General features: G+C 29.9%; 1 protein-coding gene across 3 annotated transcripts; it reads left to right on the top strand.

Moving 5' to 3' along the window:
* Nucleotides 1-11646: 11646 nt before the first annotated feature.
* On the top strand, nucleotides 11647-15388 carry LOC103580581 (neprilysin-2). 3 transcript variants are annotated; one of them, XM_008562391.1, is made up of 7 exons: nucleotides 11647-11735; nucleotides 12662-12819; nucleotides 12895-13158; nucleotides 13234-13439; nucleotides 13534-14482; nucleotides 14590-14840; nucleotides 14916-15388. In XM_008562391.1, exons 1-7 carry the CDS (start codon nucleotides 11719-11721, stop codon nucleotides 15240-15242), a joined length of 2172 nt encoding a protein of 723 aa, XP_008560613.1. In that variant the 5' UTR covers nucleotides 11647-11718; the 3' UTR covers nucleotides 15243-15388. The 3 variants fall into 3 exon arrangements, with proteins under 3 accessions (XP_008560613.1, XP_008560611.1, XP_008560612.1); XM_008562389.1 differs by having other exon boundaries at nucleotides 13534-14512; XM_008562390.1 differs by having other exon boundaries at nucleotides 11652-11735; nucleotides 12680-12819; nucleotides 13534-14512.
* Nucleotides 15389-15603: the final 215 nt, after the last annotated feature.

The raw sequence follows: 15603 nt of genomic DNA, 5'->3' as shown, positions 1-15603 counted from the left end.
CTTCATAAATGACGCAGGTCGAAACATTTGATCTGTTTTGAATCAACTAAAAATTTTAAGTTATTCATATTCAATGTTATTTTTTATTTATATTTAATTAATATATGAATTTTAATCTAGTTTTGCCCTTACTATTCCTAGTTTAGACTATTTTCAGACCTATTTTCAATAATTTTTAGTTGGTTTTTGTTCTAAACTAGATCAAAATCAGACTTTTTCTGTCAATTATTTTTAGTCTGATTTTGATCTATATTTGATCAAGAACAGATTAAATTTTTTTTTTGAATTATAATGATAAATAATAAAAACAAAAAATTAATGAAAGTTTGATATGATTTCACACATGATATAAAATAATATTTATTTTATGACAGAGAGACTAATCTTGCCAAGTCTGGTCGCACCTAGTATTATAGTCGAATATTAGGGCGCCACTGGAAGATGGACTCGGCCTTCCAGAACCGGATGTTGGAGGATTTTATTTTAATTAATTTAAATTAATTTATTACTCAGGGTCGTTCGTAATATTTTGTGAGTGAGAAGAGGAATCGTAGAGTAGGCTGAAATAATGTTAATCCAAATTTTAATAAATTTAAGCACCTTGCTTTATTTCCTTAACCTGTGACAATATTTATTTCTTATGGCAAACTAATATACTTATGACAAACTAATTTTCTTATGACAAACTAATTTCCTTATGACAAACTAATTTCCTTATGACAAACTAAATTTCCTCGTTCCCTGGACGGTTACTTATGGCAAACTAATTTTTCTCGTCCCCTGGACGGATTTCCACACCCACACATCCACGTTAAAATATACCTCGTCCCCTGGACGGTAAGCCTTAATTCCAATTTAAAAACATCCCCTGGATGTATAATTATTTAAAATAAACTTAACATGTCCACCGGACCTAAATCACAGACACAGTTTTCCTTTTATATCTAATTACAAAATTTATATATTTTATTTCCTCGAATTTTCTGACAAATATTTTTACCACATACTTCAATATTCAACTCAATTTACTGACAAAATAATCCGTTCTTAATTTCACTCGACACAATTTTTCCGTAATTTTCTAGCGTCTTACTTTTGATTTTATAATTTTAATTAGAATTATTTTAACATTATTTTATAAATATTTTAGGACTAATTTTACGGCTAGAATTATGTCTAAAATTGACTAGAATATTCGGTCGGTGAGTTGGCGTCGCAAGACCTTAATTTACGATCTTACACGCGGACAACTTTGCCTAGAGCGGCCGACAGGCCTGGGATATTTTTATTAAGTTATTGAATTTAATTGAAATTAATTATGGAATAATTTATACGGAAAAATTTATTTTATTCCAGCCGAGAGGCCTCGAATGAAATAAATTTAGAGTTACGACATAACGACGAGCACACGGCAAAGATTTTACGGAAATTTCGAGACGCGTGGTTACACTAGCCGACGGGCCTTGAGTTACCAATCTAATTTACGTAACCAGCAGAAAGATGTTATGTAATTTATTTATAATTAATTCGGCCCTCTAATAATTAAATTAAAGGCCTTAATCAATTATAAATTTTACCTTGAGAAATTCCGACACACTGAGGAAGGTTTTGTTGCTGCTGTCTTATTTTTTCTCGTGATGGCTGGGTTGCCTCTCGAATTATTCTTCCGCCTTCTCTATCGTCTACCAATTTAAATTTTTCCAATTTATAACCTGTCAATGAACAGTACGTATTAGTATTTTATTAAATTATTGCTTATTGTAATTATCGGCCTAAAGGCCTAATAATTTATTGAACAGTAAAATATAAATTAATAAATCGCCTCGTTCCACGTGAAGCGTGAACGGACATATATATTTGCCTGGATGATGGTTTTCCGCCTGGTGTTCTCGTCGTCTCGACAACTCTCTCTCTGACTCTTTTTCGTTCCGCAGTCCATTATATCATTTCACTCCCGTTCACTATTCCGGAAACCTATTCCCACTTTCTTAGACTAAGAAAATGACGAACGGACGGGCCTTAGTGATCCATGCGACACCCGGTGACTAGTCGCGACACTACTCGTAACTTACGAGGTCATCGGTCGATCATTGGCGGGAACGAAATTCAAATTCAAATTTATTTATTATTTTATATTCATTAAAATTACCTTGTTACAATTTAATAAGTATTTTCGTACATCCAGCTCATTGCCGTGATCCGGTCCTAAATTTCAATATCTAAAATGTAAAACTTACAAATTCAAATGCAAGTGATTTCATGGAATTGAAACACAAATTTTCAATTTTCTAGCTTTAATGAATGGTTGTCAAACTGCAAAAATTTAAAAAGTAAATTTTAAATTTTCTGAAACTTTTTAACGATATTTTAAAATGTAGTTTTACTATTTTTAAATTTTAAATAGTAAAAGTTCGTGATTGCTAAGGCATTGATGATACTTGACATAGAAATTTTAAAACTTACAGTGTGAGATGTAATAGTTCCATTTTCTACATTAAGGTTCATAATTAAATGCCCATACTGTAAATCTTCTCGAACCACTCAACAAATTTTCTTATTTGATACTTTAATTGTTACACAAAGAATAAACTGTAATTTTTACAGTTTTAAAGAGGATTCAATGATTTTAAAAGAAACAAACTTTCTGTGAGCAAAAGGTAATAATTATTTTACACTTTGTTGTGTACGATTTACATTTTCAAACTGTAAATATTACTGCTTAATTTGCAACTAATTTTTTACAGGATAAAAGTCGAAAATGACAGTATACATTCAAACTTTTGTAATTTTTAATACGATGAGCTGGTTTTTACATTTTATTCTGTAACTATTCTAGCTTTCTTTTTTCCGTGCGAGATATAGTCCACGGAAATTATTATTATGTGTTATAGAGGGAAAATTCAAACAAGAGAACTTTACCCTGATTTTAAATACAAATCATAATTTTCACGGGTTTTTGAAAAAAATTAAAAAAAATTGGAAACTATAGGAATTGATGTAATTTGAATAAAAAAAATTATCATTATATATGTATTACTTTACAAAAATTGGTATCAGTAAAAAGAATGAATTCTCAGACATTTAAAAAGGTAAAAATAAGATGCCAACCAATGCTTAAATTTCTTCTTATCGGGTTGAACCATCCATACTAAAGAATAAATGCATTACGCTTATGATGCTAAAAATTCTGAAAAAAATAACTAAGAATACTAAACGCACTTATCACACTAAATGAACTAATGACACAAAATGCACTAATGGAATGAAAGCATTAATGAGTGAAAATACTAGAACATTAGTTTTTCATTAGTGTTTTCCTAAAGTGTTCATTAGTTTTTTCTCGTAAGATTATATTGCTTATATGAGCAGAATTTTTCGTAGTCTAATTAATCATCAGTCATCATTAACCCGAAAATTATTTTCATTATGGTTATTAGGGTGGCGCACGAATAGGTCGCTCACGAATTTTGAAAATATCAAAAATGATTGAAATTCGAATTTTTTATTTCTAAATTTTTTCTTTCTCGTAGCAGCAATAGTTTATACTTGTAAATTGATGACTATGCTGAAAATTTCAGCCCAAAATTTAAATATTTAAACGGTGCTCAAGAATTTTGAATATTAACTGATAATTCGTAACTAATAGTTTGAATTAGTTGTTATATTTTTTTATAACTCAATTATTATCATTTCAGTAAAATAGAATTTTTTCATAACCAAAAATATACAGGACAGTCTTAAACAATAAAATTTGGTAAGTTTTGAATAAGCGAAAAATCCTACAAATTGAATTAAAAAATAAAAAAGTATGTAAATAACTTATTACTTCTATTTCTCGATTATATTTTCGTTCACTGTGATGCCATTCGATGGTGAAAAAATCAAGAAGCTTTATTATTAATATTTAAGGGTCGCTCGAAAACGTTCAAAAGACAGCACTCGGGAACATTCAAAATTCTTGAACGAGGTTTAAAAATTTTAATTTTGGGCTTAAATTTTGAACGTAGTCATAATTTCACAAATATAAACTATTGCTGCCATGAGAAAAAAAAATTGTGAAATAAAAAAGTCGAATTTCGATCATTTTTGATGTTTTCAAAATTCGTGAGCGACCTCTTGAAAATTTTTTATCGAGCTGATTTTTGGAGAATCTTCGTAAACATCGTAAACCAACAAATTTTCATAAGAGACTCGAAAAAAAAATACTCGGTTTTTTTGCGCCATCCTAATGGTTATATTATGTTTTAAACTAAATCATAAATCATAAAAAAATATGTTATTATGCTCTCTTAAAAGGAATCAGTGATAAGTACTCTAATCAATAAATATTTACTGCATGAATTGTCCCCAAAGTATATCACTGATTTAATCAGTGATATACTTGAGACTGATTTGCAGTAAGCATTCACTGATTTGCAGCACTTTTCACTGATTCATTTTAAGAGAGTACATTCGGGTAGTATATCATGACAGCGGACTTAACAACTTCATCTTACCTCCTCAGTAGTAGCATTACTATTCACCAACAGTCTATCACCATGACTTGCATTTGCTACTTTCTCGATCACATTTACGTTTCTTTTCTGATTTCGTTAGGCACAGTTTTAGTGATTATACATCTATAATTCTTTCGAGGTGTAAGCAATGATGAAGAACTTTATAAAAGAAGTAGATGTGACCCCCCAAGACCATCATGAAATCTCAACATATATTCAGCATTAGCTTCAGAATCAAAGATACTATACATATTGAATATGAGTGACTTGCGGTATTTCTTAAAATGTTGCAGCGTGATTAAATTGTTTCGCTCTCGTAAAATTGATTGATTTTGATAAATGATTATAGTAACAGCAGCTTAAATACTTACTACTAATTACATGAAGAGGATTGCAACAAAGATGATGTTTTGAATAATTATACGTAAGTGTATTGATGAATTCATATCAGAATTCTATTCATTTTTAATGAAAACCAGGTCTTTAAATTTGGACGGAATTATGGAAATAACAGAAATTAAATTTTCTCAGTCAAACTATTTAATATTAATTTATAAAAATTAATTGCAAACAAGATTATAAATGTAATCGAATTGATTTTCCATAAAATAATTAAAGCAACTTTATAAGGTTGCTAAGTCTGAAAATATGATCGTCAGAACTGCTGAATTTCTATTCCAATAGGAGATAATAGAAACTGGCAATGTAGTAATAGGTACTATGTACTATCATGTGTTTTTCTTGGTGAATCCGGATTACAGTAAATTACGGTATTTTACAGTAAACTTCAGTATTTTGCGATGAATTGCGCTATTTACGGTGTGACTGCATTGTTATGGTAAAGTTGCGGTAATTAACCATAAATTTGTGGTATTTCCGCAGTATTTTACGGTAAAAGTGTGGTAAAATTACAGCATTTGATCGAAAACGTGTGGATTAATTGCAGTATTTTATAGCAAAAGTGCGGATTTTTTGCAAAATTACTGTATTTCGCCGGACAGTGTATTGTACCGTGTTTACGATAAAATGCTGCAAACCTGTCGTAGCAATATGGTATTTTGCAACAAAATACGGTAATTTACGATAAATACTGTAATTTGGAACCGCTTGGATTATTACTCGTGGAGGTTAGATTCAAATGGAAGACGTCGAATAAACAACACACTTTATAACAGGACTATGCTGTTACTCTGGTCGTCCTTAATTTACCTTCTTAAGGGCGCCACTGGAAGTGATAACGGCCTCCCAGAGCCGGATCTTAGATCGTCAGGGTCGGTGTAATTTATTTAATTGTAAGAGAAGGATGAGGAAGGATAACTTATAAATGATTTATTTCTCCGATTAACAATTTAAACCTTTTTATTTATTCAATAACCTATTTAACCTTTTTGACCTTTATAAATCTTATTTACTTATAACCTTTTATAAACCTTATACATTATACCTTTTATAAACCTTATAACCTTATGCCTTTTTTTTAAACCTTATAACACTATACCTTATAAACCTTAAACCTTATACCTTTATTAAATCCTTATTTTTATTAACCCGCAATATTTCACTTAATCTAATTTAACTAATTGACCCGGAATTATTTCTTTATTAAAATTGGCCAACTACCTTTGGCATTTCCACACACTCACACGCACAATAATTTTGAAAATCGCTTAACCTTCGCGATACTTAATTACTAAATTTTCCACTAAAATTGGCCAACTACCTTTGGCATTTCCACACACTCACACACACACTCTGTCCTCTGGACTTATTCTACACACTCTGAATATAAAATAATTTTCCCGCAATAAATAAATTAACTAATTTAGAAAATTATATAGTTATTAATTAATTTATTACTTGATTTTTCTTTTATCACTTTATTGATTATTATTCCTTTTCATTAATTTTTATCACCAATAACTTTTAACTTCAATAACACAACGATTGCGACGTTACCAATTTATTCAACTCAAGCTCCGCCATTTTTTATCAGCTTTTATCACGTGCTTCTTTTCAGGTACTTGGTTCCCACAATATTTATTCTTATTTTTATTAATGCCTTTTCTTTCATTATTTCCTCTATATAATTAATTATAATTTCATTAATTAACCTAGTTTTCCTTGTTTAAATTTTTCGTGACTTTGACCGCGGACCTTTTTATAATTTTTCCAGAGACCATTACTTATTAATTTTATTTAATTTTTTATTTTTTTATTAATTTTACTTCTAATTAATTAATTTTCGACTAGCGGCTGTGACTAGATTCGACAGTTTCCGGTGCGTGAGTTACCCGAACCACCTGGAAACTTCTAGAATATTTCGGGCTACCTGCCTGGAAACATTTTACTAAAGCAATGGCTCCGGCTACCTGCCTGGAGTTAATTAATTACTTAATTTTAATAATTACGTCGAGTTTAAATTGTGAAATTTTATTTACGAAATTATTTATTTAATTTGCGAGTATTTGGTTCCGAATGTTAAGACGCGACGCTACCAGACATACGATGATGTATTAATTAAAATTTTCCGGCTTCCTGCCTGGAAAAATTTTAAATAAATACCTTCATAACAAATTAACTCTCTGGTTCCTTTCTCGTCGTTGTGTTTGTCTTGGTCTCGTCCTGGTCTGGTCTGGTAATTGTAAATTTTCCGTTTCGTTCCAGTATTTGTCCCTTGTCTCTCCTCTTTTTCTATCTCTAAACTCTTCTCTACACGGAGAAAAAATTATAGTAACTGTTCCTAGTACGTTTATAAAATATCATCCCATACTGTTATGGTAATGATTACTTGGGATAATGGGATATAGACCCATACTTTCTGGAAAGGTTTCCATAAATATGGTAACAATTCCTATCATTATGGTAATAGTTCCCATATCGCATGTGAAAGAATCATGGCAATGATTACCATATTCATAGGAATAGTTTCCATAAGCAAATAGGAACCAATCCTATAACCACATTGTAACGGTGTAATTTATAATTAATACTATTCTTAATAAAATGCCGTTTATAGAATGAGATAAATTATAAACGATAAAATAGTATAGTTTAGAAAACATAATGTAGTTTATAAAATTATCATTTATAAATAATATAGTTTATAAAACCCACAGAATGATATAGCTTATGAACATAATGTAGTTTATAAAATTATCATTTATAAATAATATAGTTTATAAAATTATCATTTATAAATAATATAGTTTATAAAATTATCATTTATAAATAATATTGTTTATATGATTTACAAAATGGTATAGTTCAACAATAATATAACAATATAAAAATATAATTTATCCAATAAGGCTAAAGGGCGGGTTGTGGAGGACCCATGTAGAGGGGGTCCGAAGCAATTACGTCAGCGGGAAAAACAATGTGGAAGGGATAGTGCGGCCCCGAAACAATGGGTTTTCGGAACGAGGTGGAAAAAGTTAGATGGACACGGCAGAGCGTAGGCGTGGAAATTCCCCCGAACTTACGGAATTGGGTCCACCCGAAAAAACCGCTATATTTAGGCAGATTTCACATGTACTCGCTCTCTCGTGTCCTGACAAGCCTAGTGTAAAGTTCAGCAATAGAAAAGAATAAGTGTCGAGCAGTATAAAAAAACGTGAGCGAAAACTACATAAGTAAACCAGCGTACTACATAAAAAGAAAATCCAGGTACGATTTTTAATTAAATAAACTCAAATCAATTGATAATATACCTCGTATCCGATTTACTTCAAATTGTTTCTCCAAAGGTGCTTCAAATAATTTCGTCATATTAATAGATTATTTTAAAAATCATCTTGCGCTAGTTAAATTACAATTTAATTCGAATTAAATAAAACTGCAATTTAGAATCGTGATTACTTTTTATTCTCTAGTTTTTAATCAATTAATCGTTATCTTCGGATTATATTAAAAGAGATCTGAATTATGATTGTTACGACTAGGAGTTAATTCCAACATTGTTATCTCCAAACCTCGAAACTTTGTAATTAAATTGGCAATATAATTAAGATCAAACATTTTTAACATCGTGTTGTTAATTTAAAAATAAAACTATTCTCCTTAAATTAAGGCCTCTGGGGTTCCCGGTCTATAAGCTTCGGTTTAGGCCAAATACCCATACAACATTCATTTATGTCAATTTCTGACATAACAGTAAAATTGATTAAGAGAAAATTTAAATAAAATAAAACTTACAATAATAAGATAAACGAAAAAGTTTCATCGGATGAATCTATGGATGAGTATGAGTTGATAAACGATTTTGATGCAGAGGAGAAGTTTGTTATTGAAAAAACAATTTTGCCAAAAAAATCAGCTAATAGATACTAAATGGTCTACGAAGACTTCATGCCATATATACAAATAAATGTTCTATGCCAAATAATTTATTTGTTTATGTATTTATTGATATATTTTTTATTGGCAAAAAGAAAAAATCTAGTTCATAGGTGTAAATTTATTTATTTCGAAAAAAAGGAACTGTTAATTATTTTTTGTAAGTATAATTATGTCTTCTTTTTGTTTTGTTTTTGATGCCTGCCCCCGCCGACCAGGCGCACTCGCCCCGCTCATGCTTTCAAATGTCGCGGGGCAGGCATTAAAAATGCAACAAAAAAAAAAGACAGAAAAAAATTAAAGTTTTATGTATGTCCGAAAGAAGCGCGTCAATAGGGGGCAAATAAAAAAACATGGCCGACTTGACAGCTGAAAGCATGACGTGTGTATATTGTCTATAGTATTAAAAAATGTAATTAATAAACGTACTTTCGACCAGGTATAAAGAAAAATCGTATACACCACACGAAAAGATTGTTGAAGGTCCTTCCCTTGTAGTGTAATATACTATTCAAAGAAGAAAATCTAGTAACGTAATTTAAAATCTTTCAGATCATAGTCAAAATTCACCTTTTTATACCCAAAGTTAATAAATGCCAAAGATAGGACACCTAAAAAGATGCAGAAGGATAAGAATGATGCGCAAAAGAAGATGATACAAAAAGACTGCATTGGTGGAATAATTAAATGTTCAAACTTCAGAGAATACCCAGGTCGAAAAATTTGGTCTGATTTTAGTCTAACTGCACTGCATTTGAACTAATTAGTCTGTATTTGAACTAGTTGATCTGTTTTTGATCTTTTATAAAAATTTTAAGCTGTTTTTGATCTGCTGTTTTAAAAAACAATTGCGATACAGAAGAATAAAACTAGATTAATTCTGGAACTTAGAAAAATTTTGGTTCTGATATTGTGCAAGGACAAAACTAGATTAAATCGTAGACTTATAATAATTTCATTTATGTCTAGAAAAAATTTATGAAAAGTATTCTAAGATCTAGAATGGATTTTTTTTTGTTTACTATTTACTTAGTGTCTTTTGTTTAAAAATGGCGGCAGTTAATGATTATCTGACAGCTATATTTTTGAGTTGTCTTGATAAAATATTAATAATATTTAACGAAAGTAGTAAAATTGGCGATAAAATCTCAACAAAAATTTCTTCAATTCACTGAATAAAGTCGAAAAATATTCTGACATTAAAAACCGTATCAAAATATTCCTCTGTGACATTGTAATACGAAATAGCAACAGCACGTTTTAAATATCAAGAAAATTTGAATAATCCTCTATATCTAGATGTTCCCAAATCACTTTTTGAAATTTTTTTATTTTTTGAAAATTTGAGCACTGTTTAGAATGAAAATGTGGACGAAGCTTGGAAAAATTTTTTTTTTTTAATTTTGTTAGAGATTATGAGCTTTTCAGAGCAAAAAACATGATCCTTTAATTTTTTTCAAAAATTCGATCGAGTGAAGCAAAAAAACGGCTGGTTAGATTAATCTGGCTCTTTGTAGGTTTTTTTTGGGCATATTGAAATGTAAAATGCACACTCAACATTATTAATTTCTACAATATTTTCGATCCAGCTATTGATTTTCCAAAAAACCACCAAAAGCCCTTTTTTTTTTTGCATTTTCAAATTCAAGTGACGAAAGGAAAACATTTTTTTTTTGAAAAAACAATAGCTAATCATTCAAGGAAATTTATTTAAGTTTTTGAAAACCACGATTAACTTTCTGTGCGATTATTGGTTGCTAAGATATCGATAATCAAAGACAAAAGGATCCTTTTCCATTTGAAGACCGATATCTCGGCGACAAGTGGACGTATTAAGGTCTATAAGAAATGAAATTAAAGTTGAATAATGAAGGTATCCGATCCTTATAGTAGTTAAGCAAAAAAAAAGTTTCCCACGCCCGTAGACCAAAAAAAAAAAAGTAAAAAAAATTTGAAATTTTTTTCGTCGCTGCTTTTTCTAAGATTACTCAAAAACCGCTGACGCTAAAAATTTTTGAAGTCCTAATCCAATAAGTAGACACTTAGAGCTACAATTCCTTTTTTTTTCTTCCTTGTACCACCATTTCTCTCGAAGTTACAGCCTGCTGAAAATCACCCAAAAATTTGGAATTTTTTTTTGATCCTTTAATTTTTTCCAGTAGTGTATGATCATATCTAATAATGTATAATCATATCTAATCATATATAATCAGACATGGCCAATTTTCACATATGATCATAGATGAATGCTCATATATGATCATATATGGTTAGACTTGAGATTCTTTTTCCCGGAATCTTATTGATGGTCGAAATTTTTACCACAACTGGATAGTAACTCCTATTATTTAATTTTCTGAGTGTATATTTATCTTATTTCTATTTCTTCATAAAGTCAAAATACAACACAACAGACGTAATAGTCAAATATTTTGTATTTTAAATAAATAATTACGAAAATTCGAAGTACAAATAATACTAATTACTATAATTCATCAATAGAGACCACATATTTCTTATGGGTTTAGAATAGAGAAACAAAGTTTTATTTATTTTTTCTTATTTTTAAAATTTGCAATCACTAGTTAACATAAATAGTATCTGTAAAAGTTTTAAATTAATGAGTTACATGTGATTTCATTTTGTCATTATAATATAGCGACGTTTAAGCATAATGATTAGTCTTAGTTTTTTTTTTTTTTATTGTACATGGGTATGCGATAAATAATTCCATTATTGCTTTTTGATAAATCAAGATAGATAAGATAAGAACAAGTAATAAAAAAAAAAAAAAAAATAAAATTTAGTCATGATGCATCGATCATATATAACTAATATCGTCAGTAATAGTCGTGGTTTGTAGCTGAATAACTTATTCCAGACTGTCATGAATAATTTAATGATGTAAGTTACGAAAATATATCTAATTTCTGCATACTAATCTAACAGCTGTCTCTATTTTCGTTTTTCAATATATATGAAGAATAGTAATTGAAATAATAATTAATTTTTATCTTTATATGGAAATATATCAAATAGAATTTTAATGATATTCATTATCGAAATCCTTCTTCATTTATTTATAACCAAAAAATTTTCCGATTTTTTTCTGATCCCGAGTCAAAAATAAAACTTGATTCAGACTCGCTTTACCTTATATTCTTTTGAAGTTATCGATTTGCCAAAGATTTTCCGATAAGATCTGGATTTTTTCGACTTAAATTGAATTTTTGCTAACTCTTAGAACTATTTTTTTATCGTAGTTCGAACTTATTTGTAGTTTTGAATGTTATTTTAAACTTATTTATCTTCACTTCGAGCATGACAGTCAGTCGCCTTATTTTTAACTTGCTGAACCAAGTCTAAAAAATAGTATATTACACACCTGGGGAAAAAAGTAGGACATTGCAACCCACGTGTATAATTTCCTACCGCAGCCGAAGTCAAGGGTAGCAAACACGTAGATTGAGACGTCCTGTCTTTTTCCGTGGTGTGTAAAATACTATCATTCAACTTACTTTAGACTTACTCAAATAAGTGAAACGCAAGAAGTCTTTTTTAGTGTCAAAGGTGTTTTTCGTGTTTAATCTTGGTTTTGACTTTTTCGCCTCATAGTTTAAGTCGAATAAGTCTAAACTTAGTCAATTTCAACTCTATTTTGACATTTTCGTCTTAAATAATGACTAAGTAAGCCAGTTAAGTCTAAACCAAGGCGAAAATCAGTTGTATTTAATATCTCCGTAACAAAAAGCTGAGTTTGTCTTGTAAGAAATGGCTCCGAATTGCCACTAGGTAAACTAAGTCTAAATCAAGTTTCATTTTTGACCTAGGATCATATCAATGTACAGGAAGACATTATGGGCTGCCGCGCTCGCAGTATGTATTTCAATGACAACAGCCGAAAATTCGACTAATACAATAAAACAGTCAGCTGGAAATAAGTTAAATTGTATGACTCGAAGATGTGTAATGGATAATTTAGAATTTGGTAGGAACACATAGTCACTATTCTAAATGATTTGTTACAACAAAAATTAAACTATTTATTGTAATATCATTTTAGAATTCAATTTGATGTCTAATATGAATATGAGCGTCGATCCCTGTGATAATTTTTATGAATTCGCTTGCGGTAATTTTGATAACTTTCCCAATGATTATGCACAATTTGTACACCATTACTTTGATGTCTTACCAAGCAGCATGTATAATAAAATTCACAATTCACTAAAAAGAAGCAAACCAATGGATTCACCTAAGCAATTTCATTTCCTGAGAGACTACATGATTTCTTGTGGAAAAGTAAACTTTAATAACAACGATAAGTGTAATTATTTATTTATTATTTAAGTACGCATATATATGCTTAATTTTCATCGTTCATAATGTTTCAATTCTTTAGATCCTGGTATCAAAGCAAATAAATTTAATGTTTTAAAAGAAGTAATATCTAAATTGGGTGAGTGGCCCGTTGTAAAAGGCTCTGAATGGAACGGCACTAATTTCGATTGTATGAGTTTTAGTAACAAAGCAGGAAACCTTGGCGTCAAAGTACAATTATTTTTTTCTGTATTTATTGATTTACATCAGGAAGTTAAACAATATTCTGTAAGTATCAATTCAATCATTTCTCATTTAATTAAAATTTAAAAATTTTTTAAAGACCTAATTTTTTTTTTATCTTCTGCACATTTACATACAGTTGTCTCCACAAAAATTTGAATTTTCATACGAAAATATAAAGGATCTCCAGAATAATATCACTATCACTGCTTACTATAAGTATATGGTCGATGTTGCTAAACTTCTTGGTGCGAATGAAACACAAGCAAAAATAGAACTCATGGAATCATTGAAATTTGAATTAAAACTTATTAATATAACCAATAACAACAATATAACGTCGAAAAATGTAAATAACACCAACGGAATGTCACTCAAGGAAATAAAAGAAAAATGGCCAGGTATTGAATGGGATAAATTGATGACTATGACAATTGAATCACAAGAAATATTTTACAGCCCAAACGAAACGATAATTTCTATAAAAGATCACAATTATGTAACTGAATTAGAAAAATTAATGAAAGAAACTCCTAATAAAGTGCAAGCGAATTACGCTGTATGGAAGACAATTCAATCTTTAATTCCAATGGTCGACTCTGTTACTCTATCTAAACTTCACGTAACATATTCTAAAATAAGAAACCCATCAGCTGCATTTCAACATATTAACTGCTTCGAATGTCTTAAAATGCAGTTACCAGAACTTTTGTACTTTTACTATGTACATTATTTCTCAACCGACAAACGTACCAAAACTTATGCAGATCAATTGACTTCCGACATGAAAAAAAAACTTTTAGACATTTTAAGTAACACGTATGCGTCAGATATTAAAACCAAAAATAAACTAACTTCGGAAATCAATTCTTTAAGGTTTATCGTTGGTTATCTTGACGAAGTGTTTGATGAAAAAATATTGGATGGATATTATCAAGACCTTGAAATAACTCCTGACAATTATTTAAAGAATCAGTTGAACGTGAATCTATTCAATCGCAAAAAATTTCTAAAAGTGTTGCAGCATCCCCTTAATTCGATTAATTGGATGGATATTTTCAAACTATCGAATCCGTTTGAATTCGACGGTATCAACTTTGATCAATTTGATACTATTAGTAAACATTATTTAAATATTCAATTTATTTGAGTGCTCTCGATAAAATAATTTAAACTTATGGCGGAAACATTTTAGTTGTAGGTATCACAAGATTGAGAGATTTGTTCTTCAGTACTAATCATCCAAATAACTACAATATTGGCACGCTTGGATTCACTATTGGGCATGAGATGGGTCATACCGTTCATGGTTCTTACGATGCTGTTGATGATTTCGGAATAAAAGATAACGGATGGAGTCTCTTGGCTGATAAGAAGTTCAAGGAAATAGAAAACTGCTTAATAGAACAATTTTCAAATTATTTCAACGACGCAACTGGGAAAAAAGTAAGATTAATAATGTTTTGAAGGAATGAATAGTGTAAATAATGATTTCTCAAATACTGATTTGATTGCTTGCAGCTTAACGGTTCAATGTATGTGAACGAAAATATTGCCGACAATGTTGGTATACAAATTGCTTATGCGGTCTACCAAGATCGGGTCAAAAAGCATGGACCTGAAGCAACTAACTTGCCTTACAATTCGAACCAGTTGTTTTGGCTATCATATGCAACTCAATGGTGCACATCAAAGTCATCATTAGAGGAAGTGGATTTGACCGATGAGCATGCTCCAAACGATAAACGTGTTATTGGACCGCTTTCAAACAGCCCAGAATTTTCTAAAGATTTCAATTGTCCTTTAGGCTCAAACATGAATCCTGTTAAGAAATGTAGCGTATTTTAATAAAAATATTTAATTATTATTTAAAATCAAGGTAAAACCAATAACTCCTCGTATATTTTGAAAACGCTGTTATTGGTGAATTTTTCAGCTCTTCGCGCTTAAGAAACGGCTGAATCAAATAAATATACATTTCGCTGAAAAATTTACGACAATTGTTATTTTTTTATTATTTTATCATTGATATCTTTCAAGCTCACAGACAATTCTGACGTTTAAGATAGCATTCAAAGCAGTTTTTTAGTCGTTAACGCTGAAATTTTTTTGGAAATGATCAATTAAACGTTTTTTATTTTATTTAAAAAAACACTTGTTGGAAGTGTTTTCGTTATTGATGTCTCTTGAACAAATGATTTAATTTTGT

The sequence above is a fragment of the Microplitis demolitor genome, chromosome 3 (genome assembly GCF_026212275.2).
Source record: "Microplitis demolitor isolate Queensland-Clemson2020A chromosome 3, iyMicDemo2.1a, whole genome shotgun sequence".
Taxonomy (NCBI): domain Eukaryota; kingdom Metazoa; phylum Arthropoda; class Insecta; order Hymenoptera; family Braconidae; genus Microplitis; species Microplitis demolitor.
Note: the sequence above shows the minus strand (reverse complement) of the source record. Positions and strands in the feature narration are given on the sequence as shown.